General features: G+C 48.1%; 1 protein-coding gene across 2 annotated transcripts in view; it reads right to left on the bottom strand.

Moving 5' to 3' along the window:
* LOC126516760 (piwi-like protein Siwi) overlaps window positions 1–27982 on the bottom strand; it is a 173529-nt gene that overhangs the window by 33820 nt on the left and 111727 nt on the right. For both annotated transcript variants that reach the window (XM_055063976.1, XM_055063977.2), the window contains 3 exons: window positions 16214–16401; window positions 13591–13739; window positions 13367–13491 (listed from right to left, as the gene is read on the bottom strand). In XM_055063976.1, the coding sequence (XP_054919951.1) occupies window positions 13367–13491; window positions 13591–13739; window positions 16214–16401 (462 nt within the window). The remainder of the gene's footprint in view (window positions 1–13366; window positions 13492–13590; window positions 13740–16213; window positions 16402–27982) is intronic.

The raw sequence follows: 27982 nt of genomic DNA, 5'->3' as shown, positions 1-27982 counted from the left end.
TCTGGATGTCTCAGACAAACTCAGAAAACCGGAACTGCTAAGGGCTATTCTTGAGTTAGAAGCTGAGGATGACGAGCTGTCGGAATGCCTTGAGACCATTGAGGAGAGGGAGACGGCAAAAAGACGGGAGCGCGAACTTAAAGAGCAAAAAGAGAAAGATGAGCGTGAACGTAAAGAACAGAAAGAGGAACAGGAGCGCGAACTTAAAGAACAGAAAGAGCGATAGCAACAAGAGAAAAAAGAAGAGCGCGACCGTCAACACGCTTTGGAAATGAAGCGTCTCGAGATTGAGATGGAACGCGCTCGTAATGGAAGTCAGGCACACGGTGCAGGAGAACGAGTATTGTTCAAAATGACTGACCTGATGCGGCCGTTTAAGCTTGGAGAGGACATTGGTTTGTTCCTGGTTAACTTTGAGCAAACGTGCGAGAAGCAGGGGTTCTCTCGGGAAACGTGGCCACAGCGCTTGCTCACTTCGTTACCCGGCGAGGTGGCCGACGTAGTCGCTCGCTTGAAGAGAGAGGAGGCAGAGGATTTCGACAAAGTGAAATCGAGTCTGCTAAAAAAGTACAGGCTGTCAGCGGAGGCTTTCCGTCGGAAGTTTCGGGAAAACGAGAAAGGCAGAAGTGAGTCATATACAGAGTTTGCGTACAGGCTTATGTCAAACATGCAGGAGTGGCTCAAAGAAGAGAAAACGTTTGGTGACCACGAGAAAGTTCTGCAGTGTTTCGGGCTAGAACAGTTTTATAGTCGGTTACCTGAGAACGTGCGGTACTGGGCCTTGGATAGGCCAGACGTTAGTACGGTGGCTAGAGCCGCCGAGCTAGCCGAGGAGTTTGTGACGCGTCGGGCTCGCGGAGCTAAGGACGGTCAAAAGGGTGAATTTGGCTCCAAGTTTGAGAGGCCGAAGTTCACGCCCATGAGAGCAAAGGGGGACACACGTAGTGCGGATGCGAGTGAAAGCAGTCCGACCGAACGTAAGTAGACGGCGGCAACCGAAGCCGAACGCAGAAAGCGGTTCGAGACGAGGCAAGCGCGCGTTTGTTATACGTGCCAGAAGCCGGGTCACTTTTCGGCGCAGTGTCCAGAAACAAAAACAAAAGTCGTGTTTTTGTCATTATGCAGCACTGACGAGAACATGAAGCTTCTAGAGCCTTACATGCGAGACCTCCTCGTGAACGGGAAAGAGTGCCGAGTGCTTCGTGATTCCGCAGCTACAATGGATGTAGTTCACCCCTCTTACGTAGAACCCGATATGTTCACGGGCGAGTGTGCATGGATCAAGCAAGCCGTGGAAGCTCATAGCGTGTGTCTGCCCGTAGCAAAAGTGCTTATTGAAGGACCTTTCGGAGCGCTTGAGACGGAGGCCGCAGTGTCATCTATGCTGCCCCCCCAGTACCCGTACCTATTTTCGAACAGGTCCGATCACCTCCTGCGCGAGAAGAGGCTTTTGTTTGGTGAGGCTAGCGTTCAGGCCTTTACCAGATCGAAGGTTCGGGAGCTCGCTGCAAAGGCGGTAGTTGCAGGGCCGACGTTGTCGAACGATGAGAAAGGGTCAGAGGCGCAGCAAGCTGATATTCAGAGCACGCCCGAACTGAATAAAATTGAGCCTGTAGCGTTAAAGGCACCAGATACTGGAGAGGAAATTCCCGATGCGGGAAAGTTAGAAGAGCTATCTGCAGATTTGCTCATCGCGCCTACGTCAGACGGACTTAATAGGTTGCTAAAAGTCAGCCGGTCGGCTTTGATAGCCGAGCAAAAGAAGGATGGCAGCCTAGAAAACATACGCTGCATTGTCAAGGAAGGTATCGCCAAGAAAAATGCTCGCTTTGTGGAAAGAGGTGGGGTCCTGTACCGGAAGTATCTAGACCACAGGGGAGTGGAGTTCGATCAGCTGATCGTGCCTCAATGCTATCGTCAGGATCTGTTGCGCTTGCCGCATGGGGGTTCGTGGTCCGGACACCTAGGAGTTAAGAAAACTAAGGACCGTCTCTTGCAAGAGTACTATTGGCCAGGGTGTTTTCGGGACACAGACCACTTTGTGAAGACATGTGACACCTGTCAGCGGGTGGGCAAACCAGGGGACAAATCGAGGGCGCCGTTGAAGTTGGTACCTATCATTACGGAGCCTTTTAGACGGCTCGTTATTGATACAGTGGGACCTCTGCCGGTAACAGCCACGGGGTACAGACACATTTTGACTGTGATCTGCCCAGCGACAAAGTTCCCTGAAGCAGTGCCGCTTAACGAACTCAGCTCAGTTGAGATAGTCAATGCACTACTGTCCATATTTGCGCGAGTTGGTTTTCCTGCGGAAATCCAATCAGATCAGGGCACAGTGTTTACTAGCGCTTTGACGACAGCCTTTCTCGAAAGGTGCGGGGTAAAGCTGTTACACAGCTCAGTGCACCACCCCCAGTCGAATTCCGTTGAGAAGCTCCACTCCGTCACGAAGCGCGTGTTGAGAGCATTGTGTTTTGAACATCAAACTGACTGGGAGATGTGTCTGCCTGGGGTGATGTTTGCATTACGGACCGCGCCGCATGCGGCTACGGGGTTTTCGTCAGCTGAGCTGGTGTACGCTCGCTCGCTGCGATCTCCGCTTCGCATGCTTCGAGACGGATCACTGCCCTCTCCAATGGCTGCAGACCATCTCTTCCACAAATGGCCGCCTCCTGCGCTGGAGCCTCGCTTTGCAACAATATTCCTTTGAGGTGCGTTAAAAAAAGGGGAGTCTCAACGGTAACGCCGATGGCTTAAGTCGAAGCCCCTAACGTGGGGATCAGCCTCAAAATTGTTTGTTACTGATGTTTTTCTTCCTGAGGCAGGATTTTTAACATATTGCTTTTGTGTAGTGTTTCAAAGTGATGATGTGCTTTCTAGTGCAATTTTCCGATTTGTGGACGCGTTCTGAGTGCTGCTAAACTACTTTAAGGAACTAGGCAGTAGTATAAAAGGGGAAAGAGCCTGGCAGGGCTTAGTGAGGGTTGTGCCGTGCTTGCTGACTGAGCGGTTGAGTTTCGGCGTAGTTCTAACGCTTGCCGGGAACGAGAACAAAAATGTCAACTCTCCCGAAGTCACTTTGCAGTGTCCTGTGTGAACCTGAACGAGAGAACGAGGCCTTCTCGGTGCGCTGCGCTCAAGAAACGCCGAAGGACGACCGACTTCGGTTATGAGCATCATCAAGCGACATCCCTCCGGACAGCGGATGCAGTCCCCTGACCATCGGGATCTCCTTCCCCCGGCGGGGCGGTCTGTTACGTTTCGCCTACGACGCGCGGTATAGCCGGCGCGGATGCAACGGACGCCGGGGCTTCGTTCAAAGCGGCGGACATTTTGGCCCGTTCGGAGCTCCCGCAAAGCCTCCCCGCCAAGCGCGTCCAGGCGTGTTTCAGTGCCACGTGTCTTCGTGTGTGCGTGTGTGTGTGTGTGCCCACGCTTGTCAAAGCGCGGCAGCCGGGGAGAGGAGCTCCCCAAGTGTGAGGCGAGGAGGTCTGACCGGCGCCGGTTTGGCGGATGCGTCACTACACTCGTCTCAACGTGTCTCTCAGCCTGTCCGTGCCCGCCGTCACGTGGTCTCGTCACGAGGCCTCCCTCTTGCCCTCGACTCCGAGAGTATAAGAGCAGCTGCTCCCGGACGCCGAGAGAGGCTCCGATTTCTGCTGTTGAGTAACGTGCTCTCCCGTCTCTCCACTTCGGTCGACCTGACCGCCCGCTCTTTTGCGATGCTAGAATAAACAAGTTGTTGTGTTACCAGTCGACTCATGCTTTGCCGGGACCTTCGGATGCTTCCAGTTGTGCCCCAGGCCGCCAGGCCAACGCTACCCTTGGGGCTTGCGACCCATTTGCAATAACGGGCGTCAGCACTGAGATTCCAACAACTCGTGCCAGCGGTGCGATTACAACAAGGCGGATGCGATCATGAGGCTGACGCCTCGATGGAATTATCCTCTATTTCACTTGGGAGCACCACACAGACGCATGACTCCTTGCCAACAGCACGGCACACATCGCAGGGGATGCTTTCCTACCAGACGCGCTACGGTGCAGCGATCACGTCAGATGCGTCCCGCATCGGACGCTGCACCTAGGCATCGCGCTGTGAGCGGAAAGAGGAGCCGCGTCGCCTAAACACGAGGGTTCGAGTGACGCACGCTGGTAGTCGGAAGGGGAGAGAGCGAGAAAACTTATTAAACCCAAGGGTATTGGAGCATCCTCGCACCGGTCCCCGCACGGCCCCAATGTGCTCAAACGAGACGAAGGGGAGACGCGGGCGAGTGGCGCGCCACCTGTCGGGGCAGCACCGTACATTGCGAGGAGGGGGTCTTCTGTGTTTGCCGAGAGATGGCTCTGCGTGTGTGACAAGCGCAGAAGAAATGTCGCGGAAACGTACTTCATTACGCGTTTAACTGCGACTTCTGTAATTTACATGCTCATAATTACAGATATACACCGCAGTATAACTTTCTACGGCACGTTTCTAAGGCAACACCGCATTCACTAAAGGCGCTTTTGTCCCACTTTGAAGCATCGAACTCATGGCTGAGTGGTAGCGTCTCCGTCTCGCACTCCGGAGACCCTGGTTCGATTTTCACCCAGCCCATCTTGCAAGTTGTTCTTATTTATGAATTGCCTTCCGCCATTTTTCGCTCACGGCCAACGCCGCCGACACCGACTTTTCTGCGACACGAGCTCCTTAACGCTGTCGCATAAATAAAGAACCAACGCATCAGCTGTGCGAAGTCGGCGCGGCCTAGGCCAATCACGCGCGATGAAACTGAACACGCGCTCCCCCCCCAACAGCGATCTCCGATCACGCCCCAAACCGCTTTCGGCTGTCTGCCGTTATCGCCAGCGTCACGTTGAGGTGTGCATCCGTTTTGACAAGCATGCTGGGTGCGTCTCTTTCCGCAACCGTCCTGCTCATCAGCATGCCAAAGTTTATCGGTGTGTGATCAGTGTTTCCCTTTTAGATAAAGTCTATGCCCCGCAGCAGGCGTATAACTAAACTTAAGGCCCGTTACCCACATCGAAACCCAAGGCACGCAGAAAAGCGGGCCACAGAAACGCGAATTCGACACTGCGCCCTATGTCCACTATGCCGACCAAGTGCCCGCAGCCCCTTCTTTACTTTCCTGCATGCTGCACCCCGCCGCGTATCTCATGTGCGTGCTCTCCTATTACTTCAGCGCAAAGTATATACACTGTATATGTTGCTGAGAGCCAGTTGCGTTTTTTTTTCTCTCTTGAGTCTGCAAGGTGCTTTTGCCCCAGCACTGGCAGAAAGGATGTGTTAAGCATTATGTGCGCTTGGTTTGCATGTGCGAGAGTCAAATGATTGTAGTCTCTCTGAAAAACTATTACAGCGTGGCTGTTCGATCGTGGGGCTGCACAGTAGCAAGTTGGGGGTGCGTCCATTACACAAACAAAAAAAAAATTCAGATTTTTCACGACTAATTTGGGAGTGCGTTCATTACGCGAGTAAATACGGTATTATTGCTAGTCATTCGCTTAATGTCTGTGGACTGTCACAAAACATTCAGCTTCCAACAGGCATGTGTTGTCGGTGTAGTCATCACCTATGCTTCCGCACATTGATTCCATTCACTTATTCGTGATAAATGGCTGAAATAGTTGCACAAGTTTGAGGGCGAGTTGGTGTGGATGTGTGTAATGTGCAAAAAACTTATGCCAGGAAGTGGCACCACCCCTTTGTCACTGTAACGAGTGGTGCTCACTCTTCCCAATGTTTCAAAGCTGAAGTTCTTTCTCTTGCAGTGAGCGATACAACACTGGCAGATGAGTGAATTTTTTTATCCTCCAAGAGAGCCATGCATTGCGAAAGGCCATAACACAGGCAGTCCTTGTGTAGCAGCAGTCCGTTAACTTTTTGCAGCCAACTACTGCATACGTCCTACCTCTTCCGTTCCATATTTTGCAGCATGAAAGGATTAGTGTGTTAGCAATCACCCGTTGCATTTCCAATAGCTGATCACACAGTAGCAGGGTAGAATCGCACAGTAGCAAGGTAGAAGTAGTAATGGTTTTGCATTTGTGTTCTTTAGCATGCGTTCGCCCAATACAATGTGCAGCCAAAGTGCCATCTCATTCCTCTAGAACAAAGTGCTCTGCGAAAAGGGCGTATACGATGCAAGATTACGCACGTCCCATCTCATATATTGACCCGTGTGAAACTGTAAACCCAGATGTGTGAGATGTGTTGCAGCTTCCGGTTGCATCCAAGCGGCACCATCTTCATCACGAGGGGGAGAGCACCTACACTGTCAGCTGTATATTTTGCAATACTGCCCTAGCACATGTGGGAAGTACGAGAGCAAGTGTGAAGTTCGAACCGATTACCCACCGGAAGGCACCGAGATCGTATTGGACACACGTGTTCACCCATGCAATTTGGAGCTTAGTTTACGCACAAGCACACAAGACTTCTCATGCATCTGTTGGATTTCCGGCTCTGCGTCGGTTGCCTTATGCCGACACTGCTGGCTGCTTGCTTATGTGCACTGACGAGCTGCTGCAGGGCAGAATGGGAAGTGGAAAATATCGTAGTAAAAGCTTTTTTTTTTTCAATACTCATATCTATTAACAAGCAGCTAGCTGCTGCATCTTCAACACTTATGTGTGTCCTGTAGGTAAATAAACTGCTGCTACAGTACAATGCTCCCATGCCACCATCACTGGCTGCAACAAATCTGGTTACTTGGTGCCTGCGCCTCTGTACCGTGCACCCCGCACTGCATGGCCTTTTTGCCCCTCTCCGGTCTCCCTTCTTCCCGTCCGACATCGGCGAGTTGGTGGAAGGGATATGGGAGAGAGGTGCGAGGCTGCCGTGTGCCTGACATGTGTCGTGCATGGCACAAAGGCAAGTGCATCACAGTGGCTTGCGAATTTTTTTCTCTAGAGAATTTTGCATTGTTTTTGCTTTTGGCCCATGCACCCAGTAGCCAGATTTATTTGTTATAACCGGCAATGTGGCATGGAAGGATTGCAGTAAGTGGCTTAATTTACCATCCAACGCATACAAATGTTGACGGTGCATTGGCTGCTCGTTGTATCCTATATATATATTGTTAAAACAGGTATAAGTTGGTTTGACTGTAGCAGGTGCGAGGGCTTGAGGAGAGTTATTTGTGCTATGCAAAAAACTGGATGGCTCTTGCATGACAGACTGTGCACGCCTTTTGCATTCTTCAGGCTGAGTGGCAATCTGCTTTGGCTGATAACGAATGGCTACAGTTTGCACGTGCCACCCGTATGCGCAGCTAGCAAGACTGAGAGCGCCTTGCTAATTTTTCTTCAGTGGCATGTAGTGCCCTTTAGATACAATCTCTTGTTTTACAGCATCTGCCGAAACAATGTAATTTCAAGTTTGTCAGCAAAAAATATTTCCGATGATGCGAGAAGTGATCGAGTCTCCGTAAGAAGCAGCTCACTTGCAAGAGTGTGGCGCGGTGCAGCATTCGATATATCAAATGTGGCAGCGAACAAAAGTTCAATATACACATAATGCATCGCTATACTTTTGCATAGGACATTTAAGGGGATTTTACAACTCTTCGAAAGAGACAATAATTCAATTTACCTGAGTTTGATATATCTGGGATCTACTGTTTCTCTCCTCTTATCAGATTCGTGAGAATCAATCTTGCACCTCTGGGAGTGTCAGAAAAGGGGTGGCACTGGGTTCACACTGGCAATTTGGAATGACTGTTAGCATCTTAGGCAATGAAATCCCGGTAACAACCTAGCACCAACGTCAAGTTGGGAGGTCAATACCAGGCACATGAGCAGGTTATTGGCACGCGTTTCATTAGGTCCATTCAATTTGCCTGCAGCACTGTGAACCAGTTCCCGGCATTCAAGAGAAGTTCAGAAATTGTGCAGCTCGATTTTATGCAGTACAGGCACAGTGCGACACTAGAAATGAATGCCAAGATGCAGATGCGGTGCAGGCGTTATGTCCGACTAACGTGCACAAAATGTGTATGTTTGAGAGGCCCTGCACTGCAGGTACGATCGGCTACTGGGGCGTAAATACACACCACACTTGCGTAGGCACATCAGACTTGCGTAAGCGGGGTTTTAAGGACACTTGTGCCCGTGTGCTGCGTCGTCTGTGATGCCGCTGCTTCGCACTTGTATGCCTGCACCAAGGCGCACTGACAGTGGAGTGACTGCAGCAAAATCATGAACCAGCCTTGCACCTTTCCTGCACCTTTTGAAACAAATGGCCTGGTTCAGAGGGGGCCATTGCTACACCACTGAAACAAATGGCAGGGTGCAGCACCTCGTGAACTGGTTCAGGTGGAACAGGCAAATCAAATGTACAGTGCTCACGCATTGAAATAGGACACGGAGTATTTAGTACAACCCTACATATGTGCAAAGTACGCGAGAGCACAATGTCATGTCGCTAGGAATTTGGTCACCAAAGGTGACGAGGACTCCGATGTAAGTGTACGCGCCAGAATTACGTCGATGTGACACGAACTGCAGCCGGTTGAAGCGAAAGTATGCGCATTACTTAGCTCTAAATTGACGCGTTTCATTCCGTGAGCACTGTACCTATCAGGTTCTTGTCATTGCGTAATATTTTCTACACAAATTTGGGCATGCTACTGCTAGAAGCCGCACTCGACTGAACCAATTTTGAGAATATTTCAGCCATCATATTGACACATGTACTTGTTTATCTTTATTGGGAGACTACGTTTCACCGCCCAAGCTATGTTATCGCAGATCGCAGGACATGCCCGCATGTATCGGAAGTTTCTGGAATGTTATCGATGGTTCCATTCGCAGCCTGTCACCGAACCTTGTGTAATCTAATTGCACGTATGCGCGACATGAATAATGTAGAACTTTGTGGAAGACACGCCGGTCCCAGCGATTACTTTGGAACATTCGACGACTGATTTATAAAAGCCGACGCGCTTGACTCGCTGATCAGAGTTTCGCCGATCGCCGACTGTGTTCGCCGCTAGCGTTGTGCTTTAGGTGTAGCCTGTTTTTGTGGCCACAGGTTTGCCAAATAAAAGTTAGTTTTGTCTTGCACAGTATTGCTACTGTGTTCTTTAACGTCACTACCACGTGACATCCGGTGGAGTTGCTTTGTGTTTATGTACCGGATGCCTCACAAAGCCGTGACCCAAGCCCGAACACGAACTTCCGCGGTTTGACATGTCAACACGACGCAGCAGTGATCCGACGCAGACACCTAACTGCAACGCAAGACAAAAAAACACCGATCTCGACGTGCTTCTCGACGGCCACACAGTCACCGCCTTGTGGACACAGGGGCTAACTACTCCATCATAAGTGGACCCATCGCAGCCCAGTTGAAGAAGGTTAAGATTGCATGGGAAGGCCCTCAAATTCGGACCACTGGAGGACACCTAATTACGCCTACTGGAATCTGCACCGCAAGAATTACAGTTCAAGACTGGACCCTACCCTGCCACCTTCGTTATCCTCCAACAGTGTTCATGAGGCGTCATTCTCGGCATGGACTTCCTGAACCAACACGGCGCAATCCTAGACCTGAAGTCAAAATCGATAACGCTGTGGAAGATGAAGCGATACCACCGGAGAGCTCTCGTAGTCACCACGCCTCGAGTGTGGTAGAAGATCAAGTGAGCATCCCACTGTGCTCCAGCATTGTCATTTCCGTCAGCACCGAAACACCTGCAGATGAACAAAGCGCTTGACTGTGAAATTTGCGTCGCAAGAGGGATCGCTACACTGCACGGAGTGAAAGCAAAAGTGCTGCCGACAAACTTCAGCCAGCAGTTCAAGCATGTCAACAAGGGCACGGCGATCGCATATATCAAGGAAATTCTAGAAACCAGCAATGTGCTTGTCCTCTCAGATTCTGCCGCATCTACCCCAACAACTGTAGTTCCTGAACCAGACTTCGACATAAATCCAAGTCTCCCCATGATTAAGCCGCAACAGGTCAAAAGTCTGCTTCGACGGTACAAAGACTGCTTTTCGACGTCATCGAGGATTCGACAAACACCAGTCGCAAAGCATCGCATATTAATCGAAGAGTGCGCTCGACCACTCTGCCAGAGCCCTTACCGCATTTCAACGTGAGAATGTGAAGCCATAACAAGTCAACAAAATGCTGTGCGATGACATCATCCAGCCGTCTAAAAGCCCGTGGGCATCTCCTGTTGTCTTAGTGAAGAAAAAGGATGGAAGCCTATGTTTTTGCATCGATTATCATCAACTGAACAAGATCACTAAGAAGGACGTATACCCCCTTCCATGGATAGACGATGCATTGGATAGGCTCTGCAACGCTAAATATTTCTCATCAATGGATCTCAAGTCTGGCTACTGGCAAATAGAAGTCGAAGAGAGAGATCGTGAAAAGACCGCCTTCATCACCCCAGACGGCCTCTATGAGTGTCATGCCATTCGGACTGTGTTCGGCGCCTGCAACGTTCCAGCGTGTCATGGACACAGTGTTAGCAGGGTTGAAATGGCAGACCTGTCTTGTTTACTTGGATTACGTCGTCGTCTTCGCTGGAAATTTCTACGATCACCTTAGGCGCCTTGCGACAGTACTAGAGGCCATCAAGGCATCAGGGCTCACTCTGAAGCCGGCAAAGTGCCTCTTCGCGTACGATGAGCTTCTGTTCCTGGGCCACGTCATCAGCAAATCTGGAGTCCGCCCCAACCCACAGAAGACAGGTGCCATCGCAAAGTTCCTGCAGCCCATCGACAAGAAGGCAGTGCATAGATTCCCTGGCATGTGTGCCTACTACAGGCACTTTGTCGAGGACTTTTCACACATCGCTCAGCCGTTGACACATCTAAGTAAATGTGATGTCGAGTTCAAGTGGGAAACACTGCAGGTCAAACGCATTTGAAGAACTCAAACGACGCATGCAGTCGTTACCGGTGCTTGCACACTTCGACAAGTACGCCGATACAGATATCCATACTGACGCCAGTAGCCTAGGCATCAGTGCCGTTCTAGTCCAAAGGAAAAACGAACTTGAACGGTTGATAGCTTACGCTAGCCGGTCGTTGTCAAAAGCAGAAGGCAATTATTCTACGACCGAAAAGGAATGCCTCGCCATTGTTTGGGCTACTGCAAAATTTTGCCCTTACCTGTATGGCAGGCCATTCAAAGTCACCAGCGACCATCACGCATTGTGTTGGCTAGTGAATTTAAAGGATCCTTCAGGACGGCTGGCGCAGCGTAGCCTCAGACTACAAGAATACGACATCACTGTAACCTACAAGTCTGGACGAAAACACTCTGACGCCGATTGCCTATCGCACGCCCCCACTGATTCGCCGCCGCAAGATGACGAGGATGACGCCGCCTTCCTTGGAATAATAAGCGCAGAAGGCTTCGCTGAACAGCAACAAGCAGACCCAGAGCTACAAAGCCTCGTGGAGTATTTGGATGGGCACACCGACGTTGTCCTTGGGGCATTTAAGTGAAGATTGTCTTCATTTTCACTTCAAAACAACCTACTAGTACAGAAGAAATTCTAACGAGTCCACGCCAACTACCTTCTTGTTGTTCCCTCAGCGCTGCGTCCAGAAGTACTGCATGCCCTGCATGACGATCCAACCGCTCGGCACATCGGATTCTCCCGGACACTATCGAGGATACAGGAAAGGTATTACTGGACACGCCTGACCGCCAATGTTGCCCGTTACATCAAGACATGCCGAGACTCAGCGATGCAAGACCCCACCAACAAGGCCAGCGGGATACTACAGCCGATCAAGCCTCCTTGCCGACCATTTCAGCTGATCGGGATAGACTTGTTGGGACCCTTTCCGACGTCAACAACCAGAAATAAGTGCATTGTCGTGGCAACGGACTACCTCACCCGCTTTGCTGAAACAAAAGCTCTGCCGAAAGGTAGCACAGCGAAAGTGGCGGAATTCTTCGTCGATAACATCCTGCTGCGACATGGCGCCCCAGAAGTCCTCATCACTGACAGAGGAACGGCCTTTACAGCGGAGCTCACCAAGGCCATTCTGCAGTAGTCAGACAAGGCACAGGAGGACAACTGCCTACCACCCACAGACGAATGGTCTCACGGAGCGCCTGAATAAGACCCTCGCCGACATGCTAGCAATGTACGTCGAAGCCGAACACTAGACCTGGGATGCCATCCTGCCATATGTAACCTTCGCTTACAACACGGCGGTGCAAGAAACAACACAGATCACGCCGTTCAGGCTGATTTACGACAGGAACCTGACGACTCTCAACGCCATGCTGCCACACGTCACCGACGAAGAGAATCTTGACATCACCACCTATCTCCAGTGCGCCGAAGAAGCCGGACAGCTCACCTGCCTATGGATCAAGAACCAGCAGCGTACCAACGGCCGACACTGCAACCTCCAACGACGCTACGTGGAGTACCAGCCCGGTGAACGTGTTTGGGTTTGGACTCCGATAGCCGACGAGGACAGAGTGAGAAACTATTGTGACGCTATTTCGGACCCTACAAGATCATCCAATGTATTTGCGAATTGGACTATGAGGTTGTGCCAGACGGCATTTCGCATTCACTACGGTGCCGCGCACGATCTGAAGTGGTCTACGTGGTGCATCTTGAGCCCTTTTTACGCACGCTAACAAACTTCATTAGTTCGTTGTTTCTTTGCCTACGGGTGTTTTTTGTTTATTACTTTTTGTTTGTTTGCAGCATCGAGTCGATGCCTTTTTTAAGAGGGGGGTATTGACACGTGTACTTGTTTATCTTTATCGAGCAACCACGTTTCACCACCCAACAAATGTTATTGCAGAGTGCAGGACGTGCCCGCATGTATCGGAAGTTTCTGGAATGTTATCGATGGTTCCATTCGCAGCCTGTCACCAAACCTTGTGTAATCTGATTGCATGTACACATGACGCGAATAGTGTAGAACTTTGTGGAAGGCACACAGGTCCCAGCGATTACTCCGGAAGATTTGACGACTGATGTATAAAAGCCGACGCGCTTGACCCGCTGATCAGGTTTTCGCCGATCGCCGACCGTGTTTGCCGCTATCGTTGTGCTTTAAGTGTAGCTTGTTTTTGTGGGCACAGGTTCACCCAATAAAAGTTAGTTTTGTCTTTCACAGTATTGCCACTGTGTTCTTTAACGTCACTATCCTACTTGTAGTCGAATCGCAGATGTGCATATATAGCATCATGCTCAACAAATGCTTGAAAAGTACTGCTACTGAGACCTTTATAGTCCAGCTCAGCTTGCAAGGCCATAAAGTGCCTAACGCGCCCCAAAAAATCCTCCCTAGCCATGAACCCTACCAATGGATGGAGAGCAAGCTAGAACAATACAGCAGCTGCTAAAAAAGTGCGTACAGGGATCTCCAAGGCCCAGGCTTCTCCACCAAGCTTGCAGTTCATCTGAATCACCACCTTGGTCGCCACAGACTTGAGGTTCTTCTTGTTACTGATGGTTCTGCCCAGCATCACCTGTGTGTGCACTGCAACAGGAGAAACCCAATGGTGAAGCTTAGAGCAACACAGTAAATCATTTGATTGCACAAGACAGCGATCAGCTGTGCAGAGGCCAAACCACTCACATCCCATGTCGACACAAGCCACCTTCTTGACACTGTCGTAACGATCTTTGCGATTGTTAGGGAACACTGCCATAAGCATCTGAGTCTCCGTGGGAATGTTCTTGAGGCTATTTATATAGCTGGCTACGCGGTCGTCATCCAGAGCAACTCTGGAAAACAAGTAAGACAAAAATGTTGATCCATTGCAGAGGTCAAACATCTGGCAGTCCAGTTGAACACTTGGAAGCAAATTTCATTCTTCAGCAACCAACCGGTAAAGCACAGTCCAAATGAACATTCTTCTACAAGAATCCACTCTGTAGTCACACCAACAGCCAAGTTACAAACGCACAAACTGTACTACATGCTAACTATTGCAACCTGCATGTAGTGCCCGTCTTACGTGGAAGATCATCTTTCAAAGGTAGAGGTAGTCTAGACTGCTGCTATTGACCCTTTTTCACAGCGATTCCATGGGTGCTGGCTTGTTTGCTCACGTGGTGACGCATCCATTCGTTGCCTCAGCTGCCTCCGTGTTGATGTGCATGACACTGGTGTGGCCCAGTTAACCTCCGTTTCGGCGGACATCACCGACGGTGACTGGGCGGGTGATACGAAACTTTGGCCACAGCTTCAGAGGATATTAAGCACTTTCGGAGCTCATTATGCCTTCTTCAAACAGTGTATACTGTGCTCGTCCTAAAAGAGGGGCTAGAAATGTAGTTCAAACTGCCCAAACCTGATTGTGAACTAAATCAGGATCAGCATATTTTGCTTTTTAGTTGTTTATTTTGGAGAAGACATTGAACCAGTAGCTTGTCATGTTTCTGACTCAGTAAAGTTCCTTGGTGCGGTCACTATCGGATTGTTTATTTTCTGCTTAATCGCTTACGGGTGAGCTCAGTTACGACAGATTTTTTCTTGCTGTGCGCAAGGTTCGGAACCTAGATGTTCTGTACTTTGCAACAGCTTGTAACAAAGATGGATTACTGCTATTCACTAGCTTACTTGATGGACCATCAAGAAACATTAGACTCTGAACATCCGTGTGCTGTTGTAGTCGCCATCACTCATAGCTTTGGCGCATTGATTGCAGAGTGCGCCCACTCACTTATTTTTGATACATTGGCGATAAAGAGGGCATAACTGCATACAAGCTGGGATGGACATGTGTAGATAACGTGCAGAAGACTAAAACCAAGAAGTGGCTTCTCCTTTTTGTCACCATGTAATGAGCAGTACCGTCATTACTTGCATAATCAACGCACTTTTTTTTTCACGAAAAAATGCGCGCGATGTTGGGGGGTGCGTTCCTTATGTGGGGTAAAATTTTTGAGCTGCCCCCCAGTCACCTCTAGAAAAGTCAGTTTCCCCCAAAGCGCAAACCATCGATTGTGATAGCAAATGAGTAGACAGCTACATGAAGTATGGATAGTAGTTTTATCAGCAGTATAAACTTGCAAACATTCGTTTCAATGTAAAATGAGCGGCAAGAACACAGCACGAACAAAGGTATGAGCCGCCATCGACTCAGCCCCCAACGCAGATTGCTTTTTTTAATGCTGGTGAGCAGGCTGGAAGAATGAAAAAAAAAAACGCAGCATTACGGGATGCTTTGCTACGAGCTATAAGAAAGATGCCTCAGCTCGCAAACAACGCTGTTCTACGGTCGGAACGAAGTTCTTTCGGCCAATGTCATGCAGCCACTGCTTCCTGCGCAAGCCGTTATGCTTTCCTTGTAGTATCATAAAACGGCATAACCATCTTCAGGCTTCTTGCTGCAGTTATATGCGCAACAGCCTGGCATAGCGCTAGCACATAGAGCAGGAAACACAGCGTACAACGTTCGCTACGCCAAGCTAAAGCGCCGAGCCAGCCGTGCTTGTGCTCCTTAGAGACTTGCTCCTTAGAGACTTGTTGTCCCTCGCAAGATCAACGTTTTCTCCCTTTAATTTTTCGACTTCTTCAATCAAAAAGCTCACACTGTTTTTTAGGTCTCTTATTTCCTTCCGTAGTTCTCTCTCAATTGTAGATTTGAATTCAAGCATTTCCTTTCTCTTCTCGAAACTTCGCAAATTCACTCATATTCACAAAACCAAATTATCACTTTGGCAGCAGAGAGGGAGCAATTTGGATGATACCTGTGTAGTAAGGAAATGATTCACAATGCAGGCATTATGAAAAGCACTGGCAACAGGGAGCAAACTCTTATATATGCTTCTCTCTCTACTGCATCACAGACAGTTGAGATCATGCTATCTCCAATACTAAAAGCACAGAAAGGCAGCACACGAATTCTAGTGCCATCTTGGCTCACCCTTAGCTTTCGCACCCACCCCATTTACCACAAAGATAGGGTGCATAGGCCACATATGTCCTCAGACGTGTGGAAAGCCATGTATGGCCGTGGCAGGGCTAGAGAAAGAAATGCATGCTCACCTCCCTTTGCATGTTTGCTTGATCACATGACCTCCAACACTGGGCACACATCAAGCAACCATCCTTCTCAGCTTACCCTTGCACGCTTTCCTTCACACCCACAGCATACTGCGGGCAGGGCGCAATCTTACTGCATTGAGACTTTTGAAAAATCCACTGTCCCTATAATTGCTATTGAAACAACAGGCAGCCTGGCAATACATACAATTGAGGCTGCTGCATGGTCACTCCCATAGGTGGCCCCACACACATCAGCTCACGCACGAAGTCCTGAGCATTCTGTATGTCCCGGCGGGTGCACACAACCACCCATGACCGTATCTGGACTGCCTTGAACATTGTCTTGTCCCGCATCTCCCTCGAGAAGTCAGCCGTCATAGGGTTCACGTTGGACTGAAAGGAGGACGGGAAAAAGGCGCTTTCAAAATACAGTCGGATCTCAATATATTGAACAATGCAGTGCTCACGTAATAGTTCGATATAGCCAAAATTCTATGTATAAAACCACGTAAAAAACGCGTCAAAAGCTTCTGCGAATCAATCAATTAATCAAGGGCGTGATTGGGGATCATTGTTCAGAGCCTGTGTTCGGTTGCCCTGCGTGCAATTAGCCACTGTCCACTGAAAAATCCACTGTCCCTATAATTGCTATTGAAACAACAGGCAGCCTGGCAATACATACAAGTGAGGCTGCTGCATGGTCACTCCCATAGGTGGCCCCACACACATCAGCTCACACCATGCCAACTTTGTCAGCTGCGCAAAGTCGGCACGGCCTAGGCCAATCGGGCGTGACGCCACCGAACACGCACTCTGAACCACGATTCCCGATCGCGCCCTAGTTGTGGCACAGTAAATACTCACTTGAAGCATCACAGAAAGTATTCATTTGACTGAAACTACTGCAGCAGTGTAGCCTGCTTCTTATTGGCAGCCTCGTGCTTAACACAAAGTCCTCAACATAGTCTAAACAATTCACGAGCGATAGGCCGGTGCCTTCTATTGTGCCGCAGTAGCGGCATAGAAGGGCCCAAGCAGCTACAGCTCCAGTTCAAGTCGGGAGTGGGACAACATCAGGGCTTGCAGGATCAACCTTGGCAGCGTCTTCATTTGGCCGCCACTTCTGCTGCAAACTCTACGTCTGTCAACTGAAGCATTTTGAAACACTGTCAATAACAAAGTATTAAGTGGTGTCTGCCAAGATGTGTACGAGTGAGCCCAGTGAGCGCGCACTGTAGCGCGTTTTGTGGATGTTAACTGCCAGTCCTCGCGAGGCGTGGCAGGCACAGAGAGCTGCAAATGCAGTGCGTTGTTGACGTTGTCGAACTAGCCAAGCCACCGTGTGTGTGCGCCGCTATGTTCAAATGGCGCCCTCGGCGCGATCGATGTGTGCTGCAATAGTGCGCACCAGTCGGGAACGCCATCGTGCCACCGCTATCTTCGAGGGTGTTGTGGGACAGATAATCGCATGTCAACAAAGAGCATGTGGTCTGGGGTGGCAGAGTTCGATATAACCATTTTACTTCCGACCCCGTTCGAAATAAATTAAAAATACGTGTGATTTTCCAAGTGATATAAAAAGCATTCCAATATACACAATGATTCGATATATCCGTGTTCTATATATTGAGGTTTGACTAACTCTCTGCCATCACAATTGCTTCGCCATAAATGGAGGAAGAAAAAAGCCATACAAGCAGATTTATTACCCCTGGTCTGTGGTTAAATTATGTTATGTGAAAATAAATAACCAAATAATACTACCAACGATGTCAGCTACATTTGTGGCTGTGGTTGCTCTGTTGACTTCCATTATTATGATTATGCTTTAGGTTGTTTTTGTACCACGATACCATAAATTGAAGGACGTTTTCATTCTTATGCTTCATTTGGCACAGGCTCGGTGCCGTTTTAAGCTAAAATACTATTTTGAAACAGCATGGTGCAAAGCGCTGCCCTTGGCATATTAGTAGATTTCCATTACCTATGGTATTTCAATCCCGACCAAAGGTCCTGGCCAGCGCACATACACATCAAACAAGCGTCAATTGTCCAACGAAAATGCCTATTTTTGCCTGTTTACCTGTGCCAGGCACCAAGACCACCAAAGACTAGCTTTTTCTTTCTGAAATCTGAAAAGTCTATGGGAAACTGTGCTTTGTATTACGTGGCTTGCAACACCATATGAGCGGAGTGGCATCTGCTTGTACGTTGTTGCAACTGATGAAGTGAAACCTTGCAGGGCTGCAAAGTTTCGACCACTATTATAGTCGGGCTCTATGGGGCATGTAATCATGACATGATAAAATCCAAATAGTATGCCATTTGTAATGAAAGATCATTCATTAAGCAAAAATATCAACTGAAATGACACAAAAGGGCTTCTTTGAAAAATTCAACAACCAGTGACCACACCTCTAAAATTTACCAGCCCCTTTGCCAATCCCAGATGAAAAATTTCTCATTAATTTTGAATATTACTGCAAAGGTGTTATTTCAAGCCAAATACACCTGCTACGAAGTGGAAGCCCTTCAATTTATACCCATTTAAAAAGTTGTGGCTAACTACTACACTTAGTGAAATGCCTTCCAAAAATATTTCAGGCAGAAACTTTTTTAGATTAAAGGCTTAATTTCATGATTACAGAAACACTTTGCATAATTTAGAAAAGTTGCACTTTGATGTGCACCCCTAGCATTGGCCATTATGTTATTTTTGTTGGAACTATTGTTGCACAAAGAAGCACAACTTGGGGCAGGTCTGAATGTAATAAAACTTTCAGCTTTGTTCACGGTCATTTTACTATACGATTCTGGCAGTCAAACATAAATAATTGGATAAAGGTGCTTTGTCATGCAACAAACAACAGAAAGGGCAAAATGGTGTAGAATTTGAGAAAAATGCCACATTCTAATGGGCCATATAAAAATATCAATGATGGTTCATTAGGCAGCAGGACCCATAATTTCTTGTTGAAGGGAGTCCAGTGAAAGCACTTTGTTGCACAAGAAAAAAAAAAAAACAAAATTTTTTGCTGGGCACTAGACATCCACTAGAAGTCATCAGTACAGTTGAAACCACTTATGGTGATACCGGTTTTAACAATACATCGGTTATAACAATGAGAAGCTGTTGCACCGTCGACTTTTGTATGTTTTCCATGGTGAAATAAGCCGCTTACTACAATACCCTGATGCTGCATTATCGGTTATAACGATGAAGTCTGGCTGCTGGGTGTCCGAGCCGAAAGGTAGTGAAATGCAAAATCCTTGAAAAAATAAATAAATAAGAAAATGACAAACTCAAGCTGCTGAACGATGGGCCCCTGCTTCAACAGCCGCCGCACATTCATTTTCCAGCCATCACCCTTCCACCCCTTCGAACATGAATGGGCTGCACCCATAGCTCTAAGTCACCCCACCCTCCTAAACACGAATGGACTGCGCCAACTGGGCTGCTCGTATGTTGCTCGCTGGATTTTTATTCAGCGCAGTTCTGCAAAGAGCTTAATCGCTCGCGTTGATCTTTGTTTGTTGCATTGAAATCATTCCTGGCCATGCGGTTTCTCAGCCTCGTTTGACTCGCCGACGAAATGGGAGATGGCTGATGCACCTGCTGATCATCGGCAATGAACGACGTTGCCGGTGAAAAGAAGTGCATGGCTACAGATTTGGAAACTAAGTGCTTTTAACCAATGAGGTGATTGTCACAAACGTGCTTGCATCCAATAGGAACAGTGACGACGGCAGCGATAATGCAGTAGGGCAAGCTGCCTCAACGTTGTCTTCACAGGAGACCCGGCAGATGATTCAGTTCCCTCCGGGGCTTCGTTTTTGCGAGGAACCCTCCGTTGCACTACATGGAGCACCTGAATGCCTTGGAAAAGAATGTTGGCAAGCTTTGCACAAAGCATGCAAGGCTGACAGACATAGGGTTTTCTCGTGCAAGCCAGTGAGAAGTACGTGGCGAGATGCTTGTGGCGATCTCGCCTCAGCATTTCTTCTGGATTTCTCAAGCTGACAGGCTGCCACGGCAGCCTTCTCATAATTTTGAAAAGGCCCCTTTTGGGGTCACCAAAGCGATGCCTTGATGGTGCTTGCATATCGCTTGCCACCCGCGACCCTTATTTGCAGTTGTTATAGCAGTGCCATTCTTTAACGACGACAGCCGCGGCTTGTTACATGCAATCGGAGCACCCAGGAAGCAGCTAAACGAGTGAACACAATCAGCAGCCAGATGGAGGAAAGTGGTGGGCAAGGGCACTGGCCTCCCAGCATTACACTTTTCTCACATCAGGTCTGTCATCCCCCTATTTTTATTTTTTCATGCAACCGGGCTATAACAATTATCGGTTATAACAACGGAATTTTCGTGGCACTTGAACACTGTTGGGTTCGACTGAATACTGAAGTGGGTTTGACTGTATTGCTATTTTAGTGATATTGTCGCAAGATTTAGAGACATTCTGGCCTGTTTAGCAACATTTTTTTTCTATTTACCAACGAGAAAATGTTTTGAGCGACATGATAGATATATTGACCACCTTTTAGTCACATTGAAGTTAAGAAAATTGCTTCAAAATAGGTTCTTAACCAAATTTATTGAAGAACCAGGAGGAGGGGACCAGAATCTGCTACACTGCACGCAGGCTCTGTGACCATGATAAAGCAACAGCAATGGAGGGTATACGCTGCGATTGAAGGGACCCTGAAACAACATTGATGATTTTGTACAAACGTACTGAGTCGTTAGATAAAGTCCTTCAAATCATTATTTGACGCATCTAAGTGTTCCGCATAAAGCGTGTAACTCATTATAAGGTGTTAAAAATGTACATTGCTGCCGATCGCAGCACACTGCTCGGCGGAATTTTCAGCCGCCCATACCCATATGATGTAATCACCCAATTGACGTCAGTACGGCGATATCCAATTGGCTGCCCAGGGCGCCAACGTTACTGGACTAGGTTCAGTTGTTGCACTCACCATAGGTGCCGTACTTCGCGGGTGCCCCCGTGTCTTGGTTTGCCACCAGGCTCTACGCGGGCGCAGCTGTGCGTTGGCGAAGGGGCTCGGGTCCTCTGACTTCACAACTTACGAATGCAGCAAATGTTTTCACCGAAACTTTACGTAGCTGTGAAAATGCTGCTGCGCTGCCCCGGAGTGCGCTGTGGAGTCCTTAGTCCAGGGCCGCATCAGCCCCGGCCGTCCACTGCGCTCTACTAATCAGCTGTTGCTGATGAGTAGCTGTAAGTAGCTGATTAGTAGTTGTAAGCAGCTGTTGCTGCTTAGTACTAATTATTTATTAATGCGAACACATGGTATGACTCATGAGGCGATGTTAGCGCGACCACACGATGGTCCAAGAAAGTCACGGGAGCCCAAGCAAACCAATCCAGGCAGTTCACGACGCCAGTTAAGGCAGAGTGAATTAGGTTAAGTTAATTAACTTAACTGAACTATTTAATTAAAATAGAGTTAAGGCAGTCGAACCCACGACCGTTGGGGGAAGCTTTCGAACCCGCGAGCATTGGTGTCAATAAGAGTGATGTTAATTTAGGCCCAATTTCTAAGATATAGTTAAGGCACTCGAACCCTCGACCTTTAGTGGGAGTCCAACACACGGCCTTTGGTGTTCAAAAAGGCGAAGTTAATCATGGTCGAGAGAATTAAGGCACAGTTTTAATTACGATAGAGTTCATTACGACACTCGAACACACGAGCATTGGTAGGACTCGAACCCATTACTTTCGTGGTAATTAAGGAGAAGTTAATTAATATATAGTTAATTAAGGCACTCGAACCCACGGTTGTTGATGAGAGCTGAAGCCTCGACATTCGGTGGTGGCAATGCTTTCACATTCATCCACCTAAGGATAACTCTTTCTTTCTTTTTTTCCTTCTTTCTTTATTAAAACATAAGACATACAAATCAAATATTTCACCTGCCCAGTGCCCCTCGAATTTTAATTTAGTCATGTAATGAAACAATTAGCTTACAAGTACTAAAGTTGCTATAGTCAGCTGTTGTGGCTGTCTGCAGGTAAACCGGGTAATTAATTATTTATTTTGTACTGATGGGTGCTACTCATCAGCAGTTGCAGACGTCAGCAAGCCGATCGGTGCACATTTAAAATAGTAGAAATAAATCCAAGGCATCTTCTCTCGATATACAGGGTGTACCAGCTAACTTTAGGCAGAGTATAAAAATATGCGAATGTCATGTAGCTGGACAGAACCAAGGTAATGTTATTTGCCATCACTTGAAGATACTCAAATTATTGTTTTCATTATGCCTAATTAGACAATTACCATGAATTATTAAATTAATTTCTCAAATATTATATTTAGATGAAAAGTGTCAATGAGAAAATTGTAGAGCGACATGAAAAACTCCGATACAGCCTTCTGTTGCTCAATACGTGTTACATAAAAGAAGCCCAGGAATAAACGCAAAGTGCCTCGAGCAGCCAGTCACGCGGCAACATTGCGTGCATTTGCGGGCTTCTTTCGAACTCGGAAAACACTTTTATGTAGCACGTATTGGAAAACAGAAAGCTGATATTCTCATTGACACTTTTAATCTCGTTATATTATTTGAGAAATTGCCTATTTCATTAAGACGAATGACCTAACTAGGTGGATCAAAAAAACATAATTTGAATATCTCGAAGTGACGGCAAAGAACATTACCTTGGCTGTGTCCAGCTACGGAGCATTCGCGTATTTTAAAACTCTGGCTAAAGTAGCTGGGACACCCGGTATATACACACTCTCAGCACTTCATTTTGGCATGAAAAAGAAAATGAAGCTAGCACTACTTCTTTCATCAGAGCACCACATTCACAAGTGCAATGTTGAAACCTACGGGAGCTTTGCTCGCTTGCAAGCAGACTTACACATTCAAAGTAGCTTCTCGCTGCAGGAACGGAGCATAAATATGCATTCGTGTCGCCAAATAAAATTGGATGATACGGCCCGTAATCTCGTCAAAATGCACACGCCATTTAAAACATGCTAGAGTGTCGCAAAAAGCGCCAAGACTGCAGCGAAACACGCATGTATACACAGTGCCAAAACAGGTAAACAACGGACAGTGCTTTGTCCCCCTGTCTGCGCCATTCTCACCGAGCAAAGTGCGACAGCAGCGCCACGAGATGCAAGGATCGGTGGTGGGTCCACACAGTCACAGGAGTTTGAAAACTGAACCTAGTCTGGTAACGTTGCAGGGCGCGTCACCGATAATTTTTCCACCTTTATGGTGAACAAATGATGTTCGTAATAGTTGGAATGTTAGTTAATTTGTTTCTATAAAAAGAAAGTAACGAAAAGAAAATGCACGAAAACAATTTCTCACTTCGCTTAAGCACTTCCGGCACACAGCAAGTGTCGTCTGCTTGTGTTGTTACATGCTCCATTTTGACGAGAGCTTCGCAGTCAGAGTCGGTATCAGTCCTTTCGCGAGCACTACAATTCAACTTTGCCGCGTTGTGGACTGCAAACGTAGCGACTGGCATTATGTCAAGCTGCAACATTGTGTCCCTCTGCAAGGCAGCAGATGAGCGGACTGGCTGCAGCACATCGGATTGCCGCTATCCAATCGGCGCCAGGATTTGCGCGTTTGTGGCAGTCACTTTACACCGGAAGATTACTAATGCAATAGCATTTTGCGAGTCCGGTATTAGGGTAAATGCAAGCGCAACGAGACAGGGCTCGGCCATTTGACTGTGTCGTTTCATGAGATGAGCAGAAGCACAAATGTGAGCGGTCTGCATGGTGCAGCCACCTGGTGGCACAGAGCTCAACCCCACACAGTAGCAGTAACGAAATGCTCACAACGCACGCTGCTTCGATAGCTCTCACTTGGGGTCGACTGCCAAGCAGCTGGCGGAGAGTTTGGAGAGGCTTTGCATGCTCTCTCCTAGAAAACTGGAAGTCGATGACACGACGTGCCATCATGACGCAGAGCCAGTGAAGGCGGAGCTTAGCCCCGATCACTTTGCGAATGAGTTAAGGAGAAAATGCATTACTATAGAGGAGGGTAATGTGTAATCATCCGTAGCTCTCTTAATATGAGACATTTCACACAAATTGTGGTGCGAATGATTAACTTTACCTGTACCCTACGCATCTACAAAATTTGTCCGAACCGTTTCCAGAGCCCTTTAATTATCACAACGAGAGCAGGCTTTACCTTATAGTCACAAAAATGCAAGCAGTTTTTTTCCCATCTTTATAAAACCAAACAGGTGGGTTTAAACACTGCGGCTGTGGCAATTTAGGTAAGTATACGTTTGATTTATGGTGGTTCGCAAGTGTGGCAGTAAATAAGTTACAAGAACTTATTGCAATAAATTTTAAAACACATAGAATGCAGTTGTTGAATAATGGTACAGATCAACTGCAGAAAGGCATGCGTATGGTAATGACAAAGCCAGTTCACACAAATCCAAATGCACTGCTTCCGTTTCTTGTGGCTTTCGGACAAATCAATACTGCAGGAGCAGGTAACTCAAGGGGCAGCAACAGAGTGACTAGTCGAAAGGTCATGTAATTGTCATTGCCACTTTAAGAACATGACTAACTCGTGTCGCATAATTAGTCCTTTCACAAGCGCTGAAAATTACAAAATTTGCAGCTGTAACATATGTGGGGCTGCGCGACTCACGCATTTTTTTCCCCGCATGTCTCACATCTCATGTAAATTGGCTTCTCCACATAGCTTAGTGCCAGCGGCAGTGGTGGGTTTGGTGGCAACGCATTACGAGAGAAGGCACGAGTGTGGCACTGCTAGTGCCACCTAACAATGGGGTTCGTCGGGCGCAACAGGGAGTAGGCTCTCACTCTTCAGCTCGGGGTCGGCAAGCAGCTCGGACATTTCACGTGTGCGCCGATCCATGCTTCTGCGAGACTGTCTCGCGAGGCCTCATTCGAACGCGCCACCATTCACGTGACCATACGTGCAAACGACCAGGCATTGGTGTCCAGCATGGGGGCGAACATATTCGCTCGCTATCCGGTAGCGGTGACTCGGACTTCCTCGATTTGTGTCGCGCCCATCGGCATGTTTTGTGGATAGCAACTCTGCTAGCAGGCATTAGTCTATGAAAGGTGCAATAAATGACCATGTGCTTGTTTGTACTACTGTGTTGTCGTTTTCTTTGTCCCAAGAGCAGCGGTGAGAACCCGACATGTTCCACATCAAGTCCAAGTGCAATAAGATCCTATTGCACCCCACGTGCTGTATGCTTTGAGTGCGAGCGAAAGCATGCAAGGAAGAGTCAAAGAGGATGGTGGTCTGATGAGCACAGCCTTCCAATGGGTCTTCCTGTGCGAGCAAGTAGAGTGGATGTGCCAAGATCGCACGGCATCACGTCCGCTGTCTTTCATGACACCTAGTGGTACGTCCCTTCCTTCTTGGCCCTTCTCCTGCGGCATCTGTATCGGTGACTGGCAGATGAGCCAGGCGGACTATTGCGTAGCTTCAGAACCAACTTCTTTTCGGAACAAAACATCCTCACGTCTCGACCATCCTAAAATGTAAGCACATTTCTTGCATCCCACTCGGTGCTAAGACGCCTCAGGGCCAGTACGTCTCTTCTTTCACAGCCCTTCCCCTCCAGTCCCCGTGTCTGTGACTACCGACACTACACATGCTGTTAGTTTTAAGAGTGGCTTTCAGCTTGCAAAACATCCTAGTCCATTCCCACTGGCATGTGACCATGCGAGGACAATGAAATCCGTTCAGTGCGGACATGCGATTTGCACAGCGATAAGCCTTGTGCACCATTGCCGTAATGATCCTTCCACGAAGTGCAGATGATGGTTGCAGTGGTTTTGTTAAAATAAAACTACAGTAAAACCTCGTTAACTCGAAGTCATTGGGACTGCGAAAAATCTTTGAATTAGGCAGGTTTTCGAATTAACTGAACACACAAAAAAATGCAACCCAGGCAAAACATTTCGCTGCAGGAATGTACTACCTTTATTCGGCGATCTTTGAATTACTTAAAGTAATCACCGGTGTTGGTTTGCAGCGTCCTGTAGTTCTCCAATGGTCATGTTTTCTAGTTGGCCAACTACATGCAGCATTCGGTAATTTCCACCATGGCACTCAACAAAACTGTGGATAATGTTCAGCGATCCGACAACTTCCCCGAGAGTGAGTGCTCGGGAGGGCTCATTAGCGTCGTCATCGTCCCTGTCATCGCACATGGTCACATCAGCGGTAGCTTCACTCTCCAAATCCGAGTAGCACATTTGTTGATCATTTTCAAAGTTCAGATACTCGACGAAGCCGACTGCATCGGATTGGCTATCCTCTGCACAGAGTGCACTGATGCGGTCACATAAAGTGCGTATGAATAGTCAGCATCAGCATTGACGGTGCTTTCCTTCGAGAAGCCAGCGTATTCAAACCACCACATGATCAAAGTGGGTTCCACTTGCTTCCATGCATACACAATAAGACATATGGCCCCGAGGAGGTCGATGGAGTACTCCTTGCCGTTGTCGTAGCAAAGGAGCATGCACTTGAGCAGGTGGTGGTATATTTTGCTCATGTGGTGAATGACACCTTGGTTTATTGGCTGCGAGATCGACGTGGTGTTCGGCGGAAGAAATACCATCCTGATGGCTTTCAGGTGTGGGATATTACCATGCGCTGGGCAATTATCAACAACGAAGAGTACATTCCTGCCTGTGGCCGCAAACTTGCGGTCAAGCTGCCAAATATAATCTTCAAATATTGCACCTGTGACTCGGGCTTTCTTATTGTGCCAGTAGATAAGCTCATCCCTTGGCAGCAGCCGTGCATTTTTATAGCAGCAAGGATTGGATTGGAAAAACTTTAATAAAAGTCCTGCAGGACACACGTCAGTGAGCAGTGGGCGTCAGAGGCTTCCCACTCTTTCCAACTACGAGTAGCGGCAGCTTGTGTTTACCGCACATATTCACGCCGAATAGAATGGTAGTTCTTTCCTTGCCCTGCTTTCGACCCTTGACCGCGGTGTCCTTCGCTGCGAACGTTTTTGTGGGCAGCATCTTGTGAAAAAGGGCTGCCTTGTCAAGGTTGTACGCATCGTCTGCACCGTACTCGCTAAGCCAACGGAGCCAATGCGTGTTTCTTCCAGTCGTCGACGATGCTCTCGTTTGCGCTGCCGCTCTCGCCACAGACGGCTACGAAGGTCAAATTATTGCAATCTTTAAAATGGCTGAACCATCCATTGCTACACTTGAACTCTTCGTGCCCAAGTTGTAGAGCCAAGTCGTTGGCCTTCTACTGCAGTATTGTTCCATTAACGGAAAGGTTGGCTGTGTCTGCTTTGTGCAGCCAGCGAAGTAAAACTGATTCCACATCTTGGTATGTGGGAGCCTGTACTCGCGACTGCTTCGAAGAATATGTCTTGATGTAGGCCTCCAGTACCTTCGACTTGTTCTTCAATATTGTGGACAACGTCAAGAGGGGCACGCTGTGCCTTACAGCCAACTCGGTCTTGGAACATGTGTTCCTACCCACTTCTTGGATAAAGCAGAACTTCTGCTGCAGCGTTAAAGTCTTATACTTTGGCATCTTCGCTGACTAGAACTTCTGCACAGTTCAGAAAAAAGAAAGAACACCACGCTAGCTGCAACACCCCTAACCACCGCACACAAAGAAATGGCACAGACCTGTGTTGCGTGCACACACGTCGCCGCTGGTGCGGAGAGAGAATGGGCGAACGCAGCCAGTGGCCACGGCACGGCACATGTGCTGACGCTGCAACCGCTGCAACTGCAAGGAGCATGCGGAGTGGCGGACGAGAGCATGTGACAAAAACCGGTATGCCCACTAGGTTGCAGTGAAGCATGTCTTCTCCTCTGCAGGCGCGCATTTTGCGCGGGGCGTACCGTGGACTGCTTTTTATGCTAGCAGTACTACAGGTCGGGCGCTACATTAAATAATCGAGATTGCTATGTGGTGTCCCCTTGCGGC

Source organism: Dermacentor andersoni, chromosome 1 (assembly GCF_023375885.2).
Source record: "Dermacentor andersoni chromosome 1, qqDerAnde1_hic_scaffold, whole genome shotgun sequence".
Taxonomy (NCBI): domain Eukaryota; kingdom Metazoa; phylum Arthropoda; class Arachnida; order Ixodida; family Ixodidae; genus Dermacentor; species Dermacentor andersoni.
The sequence above is the reverse complement of the archived record's forward strand: the minus strand, read 5'-3'. Positions and strand labels throughout refer to the sequence as shown.